The 12224-nt window shown below is 45.3% G+C and overlaps 1 protein-coding gene across 1 annotated transcript; it reads left to right on the forward strand.

Annotated features, from left to right (window-relative positions):
* Positions 1 to 1581: 1581 nt before the first annotated feature.
* hmx2 (H6 family homeobox 2) lies at positions 1582 to 4145 on the forward strand. The gene is made up of 2 exons (XM_057048247.1): positions 1582 to 2657; positions 3170 to 4145. Exons 1-2 carry the CDS (start codon positions 2384 to 2386, stop codon positions 3715 to 3717), a joined length of 822 nt encoding a protein of 273 aa, XP_056904227.1. The 5' UTR covers positions 1582 to 2383; the 3' UTR covers positions 3718 to 4145.
* The last annotated feature ends 8079 nt before the right edge of the window (positions 4146 to 12224 follow it).

Genomic DNA, 12224 nt, shown 5'->3' on the forward strand with positions numbered 1-12224 from the left:
TTCAGAGGATTAAAGTGCCCCAGTAAAGATCCAATAAATGATTGTTGACGAATTTTGTCCATAAAATGCATGTGCGTGGGGAAAACAAACACATGCTAATGTTGTAACCTATTTCAAAGTTGGCCAAACCTGGCTCGTGACAAGGCTCCATTCACGCGTGTAAAACAAACAAACAAACAAACAAACAACAAAAAAACCTCGCATCCCCAAAACAGCCAACGAACACCAGAAGGGTTCCGAACCCATCACTTCCGCCGAGTGACGCGTGTTTGCGCAACTCTTCTGACGCCTCTCGGGAAGCACATCAGCTCTCAAACATCCCATTTGCCTCGCTGATTGAACGCGAACATCAGATTTTCATCAAAGTTCTATTAAGTGAAACATAGGTTGCGGGGCACCGTCTGATTGGAACAGTTTAAATTTTAATTGTGTTTTTAATTTGACATATAGTTGCTGTGAAGAATGACAGTGGAACGCCGAGGGGCGGTCGATTTTCTTAATTTCTCCCCGAGGAATTGATGAGTCTATCAGGGCAGTAGATTGGAAAGCCATTAAAACTCAATGGTTGGGTTGTTAATTGGAACTTGATGGATAGGAGCCTGTGGATAGGCTGTGCTGATCCAATCTCCCTGACTTGGTGTTTTCCAATAAATTACCCAGTTCATTTCCACACTCAGATTACATAAATTGTACACCTCCAGGGCTGGGCCCACTCTGCGTTTACATCTCTCTCTCCCCCTCTCTGCCACCCTAAAAAAAGCAGCCCTCACTTTCTTGAATGAAAATCGAAACATAATCAACGTTTATACTTAGAAAATTTATCGATATCATTTTCTCTGGTAATTTCCTTATTCTAGAGCCGGACACGCCATATATCATAATACAGGCTTGTAAAGGCTCTTTGTTTAATATTTATCGAAGCTTGATTCCCAGATCAAAGCTCCTCATAACTTCATCTGTCTTTCTCAGACCTTTTCTCTCCTGCTAAAGATCGTGTTCCGTTATTGCGGTAGGGCGGCCAGACGCCACCTATCAACGTGATAGAGCAGGAACTTCAGGCCGCTGCTGGCTGCTCGGGCCTCCCCACAGGAAGGAGAAAGACGCGGCCGAGGATGGACCTGACGATGCTAACGAGGAGCTGGACCACTGCGGGCCGGGATCAGGCCCGAGCTCCGCGTCGGGTGTCCAGCGCACAGTCCACGATGGACTAATCTCACTTCACAGAAGCGGACGGGGAAGTGATGAAGGAGGCCGCATTAGCAAAGGTCTTTGTCCGAGAAGAGCGGCGTATAAAACCGAGCCATTTAACTGTCACCGTGGATTTCACGCCTTATGTGTAACCGCCATAAATCCCGCATCCGCCCACGCCTGCCCTCATATATTTACCCCTTCAGAAAAGCCTCCGCTGCGCACAGCTTTGGCCGCGCTCGTTAAGCAGCTGCCGCCGGGATACGTGCGCGGATCCGCGGGCGCTCCCGTGCCGTGATGAAGGTGACGGGAGGTGCTGCTCATGATCATCGGCATCAGCAGAGCGTCGGTGCGGTAAGAAGGTGCGGGATCAAAGATGCGTGGCTGGGGGCTCCCTTAAGATCAAGAGGGCCAAGGCGCGCACCCCACGCGCACACGAGCTTATTAGAAGGAGCTCTTTCACGCTGCATACGCAATCTGCTGCCACCGGATCAATCAGTTTGTCGATCAATTAGCTCCACGCGTGGTCGTGACGAGGCAGATCAGCTCATAATGATCGAGTTCATTGGGGATCGCTGATAAAGGACGAGTTTAGGAAACCAGCGACGAATAAAGGGACGCCCTTCACGGGTGACCAGGCTGAAGAGCCTCTAATTAACTTTAGAGTAAATATGGTTAAAATATGGAAAATGATCTCCTTGAATCTTGTGGAGGATTTGCTTTTTTCCATTTTATTTTTTATGTCCATGTTTAAAACCAGGTTTTGAGCTAAAGCTCATAAATAGTTGGAGCTATGCTGGTTTAGAATTACGCCAAATAAAGACAGCTGCAGCTGTCTGGTTCTAACTCTCCTCATCTCCTTTCCAAAGCCCCTGACAGAAGTTTAAACTTTCCGGGGTTCTGCAGGAGGCAGCCATTGGCCCAGGAGGAGCTTACCTACATGCAAATGAGCAGCGCAGCGCCGCTGCCTCTGATCCAGAGTGGAAGGAGGAGGACCAGGATTACACTCATCCTCACCGAGCTGTAGAAAAACACCTTCAACTCCTTCAATGTGAAAACTCGACAATTAAGCAGGCTGGGGGGGAAATGCGAGAAACAAAAGGCGTTTTTTGAAAATCATTTTTACGCACCAAACTAAAAACGGAGTTCACGTCGTCAGATTCAGTCAAGATTTCTCTACTGTTATGAAGCGAGAATGAGCAGCGCAGGAGACAGCGGGAGCAAGTGCTCTTCGGGCCCGATTTCCAGCTTCACCATCCAGTCTATTTTAGGGACTCCGTCCGATGCGCCGCGCTCCGGGACTAAAGAGCTCTCCAAGGTGCCGCCGCCTCCGCCGCGGAGGCGCTCCCTGTCGGTGTCCTCGGAGGAGGAGTGCAGCGGCGGGGAGGATTCAGCAGACTGCTTCTGCTCCGACACGGGTCACAACGAGCGATGCACGCAGCACCAAGCCCATAATTTCTCATGCTTAGGTGAGCAATATTGCCGTAATATTTGTAACCTTATTCTTGAAATGATGACGAAGCGCTGGCGTTGTTGGAAATATTAAATGAAATGATCATTGTCTTTTTACATTATTTCTTTAGTCCTGATGCATCTTTTATTTTAATAATTGTGCAATTATCTGAATTTCGGGTCATATAAGCTTGGTTTTGATACATGCACATGCAGCCCATCCATATCCACTTGTTTGTCATGTGCGGAGTGCAGCATCAGCAGCAGGTTAAGGTGGAATAATTAGCCTTTTCCCTCTCATTTCACATTTAATAGAGGCTGCTAATTGATGAAACATGTTCCTACTCTGGGCGTTAAACAGCAGCGTTTATGAACAGACGCCACTCGCGCTGAGTTGTTGGTTTAAAAAGTCAGAGGTCACACGACCAACTCTTAAAATAAGTTTATCCAACGGTATTTTCCCACTCGTTAGTGGATAAAAAAATAATTACAATTGTGGCATTCAACACGTTTTATTGCTCATGTTTAGGTCCCGATAAAGGACTCCTGCCTGGGAGCGACGGTCTGGCGCGGCGGCCGCACCTGGCACAGCCCCTGCTGCAGGATTACAAGGAGGACCGGGAGAGACCGTGCCATCAGATGTCACCTCTGTCCGACGAGAGGCAGGCAGACGGCGCGGACAAGCAGAGCAGCTCGGCCAAGAAGAAGACGCGCACGGTTTTCTCTCGGAGTCAGGTGTACCAGCTGGAGTCCACCTTCGACATGAAGCGCTACCTGAGCAGCTCGGAGCGGGCCTGCTTAGCCTCCAGCCTCCAGCTGACGGAGACTCAAGTCAAGACGTGGTTTCAAAACAGGAGGAACAAATGGAAACGGCAGCTTTCGGCTGAACTGGAGGCGGCCAACATGGCACACGCCTCCGCACAGACATTAGTGGGGATGCCGCTGGTTTTCAGAGATAACTCGTTACTGCGCGTCCCCGTCCCCCGCTCCATCGCCTTCCCGACGCCCCTTTATTACCCGGGGAGCAACCTGCCAGCGTTACCTTTATATAACCTGTACAACAAGATTGATTACTGATGGACTCTGTACATTCACCGGCGTAAAAAGAAAATTGCGCAACATGCTCATAAGTGTTTCCACCTAGCCGCTGTATATTAACTGTATCACTTTATTCGTTCGACAAACTCATATTATGCAGCAACGGAACGTCTCACAAAAATGGAACCAACTTTGCCTAAATGTATTAAAATACACCATGTGTATAATTCACTTTAATAATTTTGTTATTTTCTGAACTGATGGAACATGACGCATCCATATCACATAAGAAATAGTTTTTCTTTAATTTGACTACAGGTTTGCCAAATAGATCGCAAACATCAGTCACTCATCAGTCGTTTTAAAATGCAAGTAAAATATAGACTAATTGTTCCGTTTGAGGGGAGGGTGGTTGTTTTTATTGTAATCTGAACCTTGTCATTCAATAAATTTTCTATTTCAGTGAATTTGGGCTTCTTTGGTTTTATTGGCTAAATTTAAAGCTCGCCACGGAGCCTGTCTAACTTGTTAAATCATTTGCTTCATGACTCATGCTTCATTGATCATGAGTCTAAAGGTCATGATTTGAGCAGAAAGAGTGTTTTATTTCTGTTGCAACAGGCCCAACTCTCACCCAAAGGGTTGAACTAAATTATGGTTACATAGCAGAGATGCTTGATGCATGATAACCACCATCCTCTGGTGCATTTAGGTGCAGCACGTGGAGTTTCTGCTGGAGAAATAAATCTTTACATCGTCCAAAATATTAAACTTTGAGTAGTTTATGAATTACGTCGTGGAAATGGCAAAACATAGTATAACTATAAATAAGAATGAGGCAGACAGAATAAAAATGCACAATATCATCCACTGATCTCTTCTCTAGTAGATTTTATAACTATTCAATGGTTATTACGAGATGATTGTGCCCCAATCAGAACTCAGAATAAACATTAAAGAGAAGCTAAAGAATGCTTAAAAGGCTCTGAGCCATTGATCAATCAGTGCCGTGTTACTGGCTTCACCACATCTTAAGGAAGCGGATCAGAGTCAGCAAAAAGTCCCAACACGTTAAAAAAAAGGCCACAGTCTCAAAGATGTCTTTTCAAATGATAATTCAGTACATGGAAACACACACACACACACGGAGTTGATGTGGAGCAATAAAACTTCATTGTGCCGGTTTTTCTTGGGTGTCACATCATGTAGAAGAGGCCCACCTCCACAGAACCACCCACCCTACACCCTTCTACCCATCACGCCAATCTCTTGCCGTGTGCTAATGGCCACATTACCTCACAGGACCATGACTAGCCAGGCTCTGCTGCCCCACAGATTATGCCTGACCCAATTTCTGCAACAGCCGCTGCCCTGTGATTCTGGCAAAATGGATAGCGTTAGACAACAGCGGTGATTTATGGGTAACATCAGAACCAGAGGAGAGGTGAGGTGCAGAAGGATGAATCTGTGGCAGACGCGGAGAGAAGGGAAATAGAGAGAAGGATGGGGGCGCGTAACACTTATGAAAAGGAGCGATAGCTTTGGATGAATGAAGCTGTTTATTAGTTTCCAAGCGGTCATTATGTCATCGGGCGTGACGGCGATCTGTAGCTCTTTTGGATGGATGTTTACACCTGAGTGACTTGTGGGAAATCTGCATGACCTGTCACCTGAGCACGTTTGATTTACACGACATGGGGGGAGAGAGCTGACTGGAGACACAGTGAGGAGGAGAAGAGTCGGGGGTAAAGGAGAGGGGTTTGATGTACCTATGGATCACGCAGTGTCAGGCCTGACTTACACATTTTAATAGCCAGGCAATGAAAATGATTTGAAGTGGTTTAAACTGCAAAGCGACAGCGACGGGCAGGGTGATGAAGATTTGTTGAGATGATGTGTTGTGCCTTAGGATTCATCAAACCTGCCCAGTAAGGTGAAAAGCAAGTGTAATTCAGGCCGCGGTGTAATTTATGATGGGAATAATGGAAACTGCGGGCTGCGGGAGATGGGGAGCACTGAGCAAAGTCTGAGGGGAGTTTTAGAGCATATTTACAGGATCATAATGAATTGTAGTAAAAGCTAACCGGATGTTTCCTCTTTTATGTCTCCTGATAAAGCGACGCAGATCAAAACCCACTTAATGGAAATTCTATTAAATTTAAACAGGCTGCAAAAACGTTTAAGTTTTATTTATAATGTTCTATGCCCCCATGGTCAAAACGGTATTCTTCATATTTATGCTCATTTGATTTGAAGATGTCCGTAGAGCGACAGGGTTGGAAGTGTAACACCAGCAGGCACAGACGCGGCTCGGCCTCAAGACCAGAGTTTTAAAAGCGATCGCGATGCATTAAGACAGACGACTCTCAAGACCTGTTTGCTGCCTAAATGAATTTGAGGGGAGCGTAACAAGGTTTCTGCAGCAGGCCCTGTCATCCGCCGGCTTTAACCAGTTTCTGTGTTTATGGGTTAATGGTTAAAAAGGAGGGCTCGGACCAGAAGCGATTTTTGGGGGGATTCTGTTTTATGTCAACTGGAAAATGAAGGAGCTGAAGGGAAATTGTGTTTGTCCCCCCAGCATTCTGCCCATGCTCCCGACAGCAGAGGTTCGAGTAAAATCTGTAATATAACGCTCATCATGGTGGAAATTCATGTGTGCGTCCGAACACACAAAACAGTAGAGATATAAGCAACTCTTTGAAAGAGGCCTTAAATGTTATTTGTTAAAATATTTCTAAAATATTCAAAAATCAGTTCTAACATATTTCAGGGTTGTTTTTATGCCAAAGAAGCTCTATTATTTAAACTAATACTTCTTTTCCATTCCTCCTTAAACTCCTCAAGACCAATATTTAGCTCAAATCTGTATCATTCGGCTTTAATGGATAAATACATAATGCGTCTTTGTTAAATCACCAACCATTTCGCCAACCACGTGTGCTGAAGCACCATTTGCCGGCCAACGTACATCAAACTATTATGGGCCATGTTATGTGTGGAGAACTGGGCTATTTTTCCAGAGGTAAGTCCATTAGCATTACCTTTGACACAATAATGGATGCCAGTTACAATTCTCCGCTCTCCATTTTGTATTTGTGAGGACAATAGGGGGGATTATCTTGAAGGCCTTATGCTGCACGCTCAAGAGTGAGACCACACTGTGAGGAGAGAGCTCTGCAACAGTTGTTATCACATCCCCCCCTCCCCTCCAACCCTCCCCTCTGCTCCAAGACCCTCTCAGAGAGAGGCTGGGAAGATAAAGCATGTCATTATTCTATTAAAGACCTACAATTTTTGTAATGGGACTTGCAGCGGTCGGCAGAAGTGCAGGCAGCTTCTTCAATATCCTGGACATTATTTGCTCGTTTAGTTAAATGATGTTTCTAATTCCCTCATAATTACTGGTAATGAGGCTGCCTCCCTCGTTTTGATGCGGCCACATCTTAATACAGCATGGCATTCTTTTTTAGGGATAATTGCCTCTCATGAGGCCGGGGAGCGAGGCTGGGGTTTGTTGTGCGCTGCACACGTGGCAAATTGGCTTGTTTCCTGCCATCTTGTCTTCCTGCAAATTGGTAAATTAAGTTTCTCGGCTGGAGAATTAGAACCGTTAAGTTTGCTTTCTCGGCTCGCTAAAATTGTGATGTTCTATGACGTAAAAATGACTGAACATTCTGTGCTTTCTTTTATTTATTTACCGGACTGTTTATTTACAGTGCAGGCAGATGTGACGGGAGGTGAATGCTAAGCTAAAAAAAAAAGATTTTAGGCTTTTTAGAGCCTTTAATAATAAGTTGCTCAAAATGAATCCCTGTTGTGCCTGTGGATTAAGATTACTCTGAAAATAATCTACTGCTTCAGAAATCAATTATTTTTCTTAATGTGAGGGATGATTAGATTTTTTTTTCAATCCTAGAAGACCTGTCTGTCTTGTCTTTCTGAAATGATCCGTCCACCAAACCGCAGCCGTCGTGGGGTCAGCTGAGCGGTTTTTATTTCTAAGTGCTGATGTGTCGCAGACAGTTTGGCTCTACAAGGCACTGTTATACGGCGATTAAGTAGAGGGAAGGAGTGCTCCCGCAGGGCGGCCTCGTGCATTTAGCCTGACCGCAGAGAGGTCTAGCGCTTACACCCTGGTGCTGACGTGACCTTCAGACCAGGACCTCGGCCGCCCGGGTAGATACTGGAACGGTTTGGAGGAGGGTTGCAGAAAAGGGAACAGGAAGAAGCCATTTCCTGATGTCAAGAAACATCACAAATGGGGAAAAATGGCAAATTTTGTCTTTAAATCTCGATTATTTTACGTTACATTGAGTGCTGCTAAATATTTTCTCTCCGTTAAAAACATCAGCAACTAAACATTAGCAGCAAGTCTATTGTCTGTCTCTGCTGATCCCGCGGTGACCCTCTTGTCTTTCATGGCTCAGGGATCTGTTTGTTATGAGATTTGATATTGGGTTCCTCTTAATATGGAAACTCGGGATCTCTTTGTAAAGACCAAGTGGTCTCTTTCAGCTGCAGGGGTTTGGTGTGTGTGGAGATGATCTGTCACTCCAGCCTGAGACTGACTGCTGACCACATAGCCTGCAGCGCAGCAGCAGGGAACACAATAAAAGCTGCACACTATCACCTGACAGCTAATTAGGGATCACCTCCCTGGGAGGGACTATATTTTCTTTAAAGGAATGAATGAAAGAGAGCAAGAGGTTGCTGGGATCTGTGTGATGTGTCAGTCAACGCCACATCCACCTGCAAACTCTTAAAAGACCTGCTGGGATTTTTGCTGATCAACAGTAATTTTTAAAGAAATATTGCTCCCGCACTCACTAATTAAAAGCACTAATGTGTTTACAATGACTTTGTTCTCGGAGGAAATGAATCAAAACATAACACATCTAAATTCATAGACACTAATCAACCTAAATTGTGCATACAGACGCGTTGAATGGTCCGTATGTGCATATATAATTATTCAGTGTGGTGTGGTGCTTTATAGAGGCCTGGGATTACCTTGAAAACGCATTTATAACCATTAGCTGAGTCTTACGTTTCCTGCGTGGGGTGCATCCTCTCTACCGGTGTCTACATAGCTCTGCAGCAGAGTTTATTGGAGGGGCAGAAAGGAGGAGGAGGAGGATGAAGAAGCAGCACTGGAGCCTGGGTGTCCCACTGTCAATGCATCACGGCAGGCAGGGTGTAACATGAGCCCCCCCTCTGGCCACGGTGTGCCCTGCCACAGCGCACTCCCTCTTGGCGCCCTTTGCACCCCAAGATCCTTTTAAAGGGATTTGGTCAGCGAGAAAACAAGCTCTTCAAAAGAATCGTCGTCACATTAGAAAGTAATTAGCCGAGCCTGAGGCCTGAGGATTCCCTGACCCGACCGATTCTACACCCCTGAACAATCCGTCTTGGCGCTAGGCGGCTGGCGAGGCACGCTCTCGGTGTAGCGGTGTGGAGACATCGGGAAGGGGGGCGATTCCCATGGTCCTACAGGTGAACAAAGCATACAGAGGTCATCGGGAAAGGTTACCGAGTAATCCATCTGAGTCTGCAGATAAAATGGATATCTCTACAGGTTACTGATGAAACAGCATAAATTGGGCCTGAACCACTCCGCAAAATGTTTTACCAAAACAATCATGTACCCTCCTGCAAAAATTCCAAAGTATGTTGTTAAGAACAGAGCATAGAGTCACATTTTTACATACAGATGAAACCATTCCAGCGCATGGCCACCTGTTCCTTGGAGCCTGCAGGGTCTGCTGGCAACAACCTTTCCTCTCAGTATTAGACTAACTAATCTCACTGGGAGACGGAGGTGTGGAGAGGCAGAAGCCCAGAAACAACCCGCTGCAGGGTAGGACTTGACACCGCCGGTGTCTCCCAGTGTCTCTGATGGGTTAAGAGCGAGTGTTGCCTTCAGCATTAGGACACAGTGGGAGGTAGAATGAAAGAGAAAAATGATAAAAGAGAAAATCTAAGCGAATATTTAAAAAGAGTTAAGTTAAGGATTCACAACTGTTTGCAGTCTTGGGAATTACCAAAGTGTTTGAAAATGGATTAAAAACCTGTAATGATTCAGAATGTTATTCATAATGACACCATAAAGTTCTTTTTATCCATTGAATTTTCTCTTGGAAAAAAAATGCCACTTCAAATATATGGCTACTGACGTGGCAAGAGAGGCGAGAGGACAACATACACGTGTTAACCCAGCAGGAACCAGAAAAAAGGTGCTGAGCAATTGGCCAATTAGAACACGGTCCATCATGTTGAACTTATTTGCAAAGGCAAGGCTTAACCCTGGGGGGTTCAAAGGTCGGGATCAAAGGGTGTCCCTCGTGGGACCATGGAGATCCTCCAAGAAACGCTGATCCTGAGCTTTTGTAAAGGAATCTTCTAATTACAATAAATCTCCACTGCAAGGTAAAGACAGGAGCGCTCAGTACAGTGGCTACATGATATCTTTGGCCAGAGGCCCTGCAGGTAGTCTATAGATGTCTGGAAATAAGACTGATGGGAGATAGCGGTTGCCATTAGGATTGTGGCCTCTCATTTGCCCAGGTCAAAACCTCAGAGACAGATCACACCTCTGAGACCCTGTCTGACCACCACCTCACAGGCTTTATTAGCCTTTGGTGTGTAACTGGGTCTTTGACCTTGTCCACAGATTAGGATCAGTATCGGTATTAGTTCTGGCTTCAGTCTGCTTCTCCTCTCTTCTTTTTCGATTCTTTTTCCCAAAGATGCTTCACAGTTTAGTCCACTGCTTCAAATGGATGTTTTAATTATCTGTTGTGTTGTGATTGTTGATTTTTGTCCTTGCTAAGAGAATAGCTAAGAGAAAAGCATAAATAGATGCTGTAATTACACCAGGAAACACCAACATTTCGATAGAACATATTGACTCAGGATTATCAGGTGACCTAAACTACAACGTTTGTCTTGACGCTAGTTAATGAAGAGACCATTGAGTGAATCTACGGTCAGTCCACTTTCACAGTGCTCATGAGAAGACAACACGGTGGCTATATGGAGATCAATGGCTGTGTCCCCCCCCCCCCCCCCCGACATATTGAATCTCACTTGCAGAACAACCTCCTTTGTTCTGCTCCCAGCAAAGCTGTGTGACACTGTGCTTCTCAGAGGGCCCTGCTGTTGGCCAAGGGGGAGGAGAAAGGAAAAGGAGGGGAGAGCACTAGTTTGTTCTTCCTGCAATTAGCATTCACGGTTAGCTAAGCAGAACTAATGCAGCGAATCTTTGAGTCTCACATTTCCTGCACTCCTGCTGAAGTACCTGCAGGCCACATTAAACTGTAGAGAAATGACAACCTCCCTCACGTATCCATTTCAAGCCTTTTATTATGAACAGTGTTATTGGTAATTTCTTTTGAATGGCCATCACAAAAACTATGTGTCGGCTAGGAGGAACTTCAAAAAAATGGGATACCACATGGGCGTGGGCGGCAAGCTAGCGATACTGTATTTTGCAAACAAACATCTCCTTTGGTTGTTTGACAGTGATGACAGGAGGCGCAAGTCCCAGCGGTGCATTTTGATCCACACTAACTGCCCCACGACAACACCAGACTCATGTCAAGCCCTCCATTGACTTAATTTCACACTTTAGGACCCACTTTGTAACAGGCCGATTAAAATAGATGTTTCCCCCCCTGTGCTAATCGCCTGTGTGTTCTTTAGCATCTAGGTTAAGACTGAATGATCTCATCATCTAGGGCAGCAGGATATGTGCTCACTGTGTCACCATAATGAAACCTCAGTGATCTCATGGGTCTTAAGTGACAACAACAAACACAAAGTCCCACCAAAGTGTGCGTCTGGGGATTTTCAGCGTTGATTTCCTTTGAATGATTGTGACTTGCTGTCGGCTATTAAATCTCATCATGTTGGCAAAACACAACTTCTGAATCTCACATATTGGTGGACTTGCTGTTTATCTTCAGCTAATCGCTAGCAGCTCTCTAAGGTACTGCCTTATCAGTTACACGCAGGTACATGCAGCCAAGTGTTCCCGATTGATCCGCTAAAGACTCTCGCAGTGATGAAGCCACTGTCTGGTCGCACGGAGGAAGACACCTCTCCAAATCAATAAGTCTGACTGCGACACCGGCTCTGCTGAAGTCGACCAGCTCATCGCCGCGAGTGTGAGAAATCATTGGAAATAAAAGCCATCCTCAGTGTCTCCGTAGCAGCATTGAAGATTTGAATTGGCTGAGTTGTGCGACATTTGAAACCTAACTGCTGCAAACACAATTAAAACAGTGAGCAGGATAAGTACTATTTTCTTAGCAATTTATTTACATTTTGCTGCATATGGTTTGCTCTTCTCCCATCTAATATTGGAAACGACTAAAATTAGCTGTTTGAGTCCAAAAGTAATAGTTGTTGGAAGTGACCCAGTGTAATTTCTTGAGGAAAGATCGAGGCAGAGAGTCCACCAAATTGCCAGGGGGACGTTCATTTAATTATTGTTGTATGTCTGTATTTAATGTACGCGACTTTAGCAGAAATTTGATCATGTCTCT

Source organism: Takifugu flavidus, chromosome 11 (assembly GCF_003711565.1).
Source record: "Takifugu flavidus isolate HTHZ2018 chromosome 11, ASM371156v2, whole genome shotgun sequence".
In the NCBI taxonomy this organism is placed as follows: Eukaryota; Metazoa; Chordata; class Actinopteri; order Tetraodontiformes; family Tetraodontidae; genus Takifugu; species Takifugu flavidus.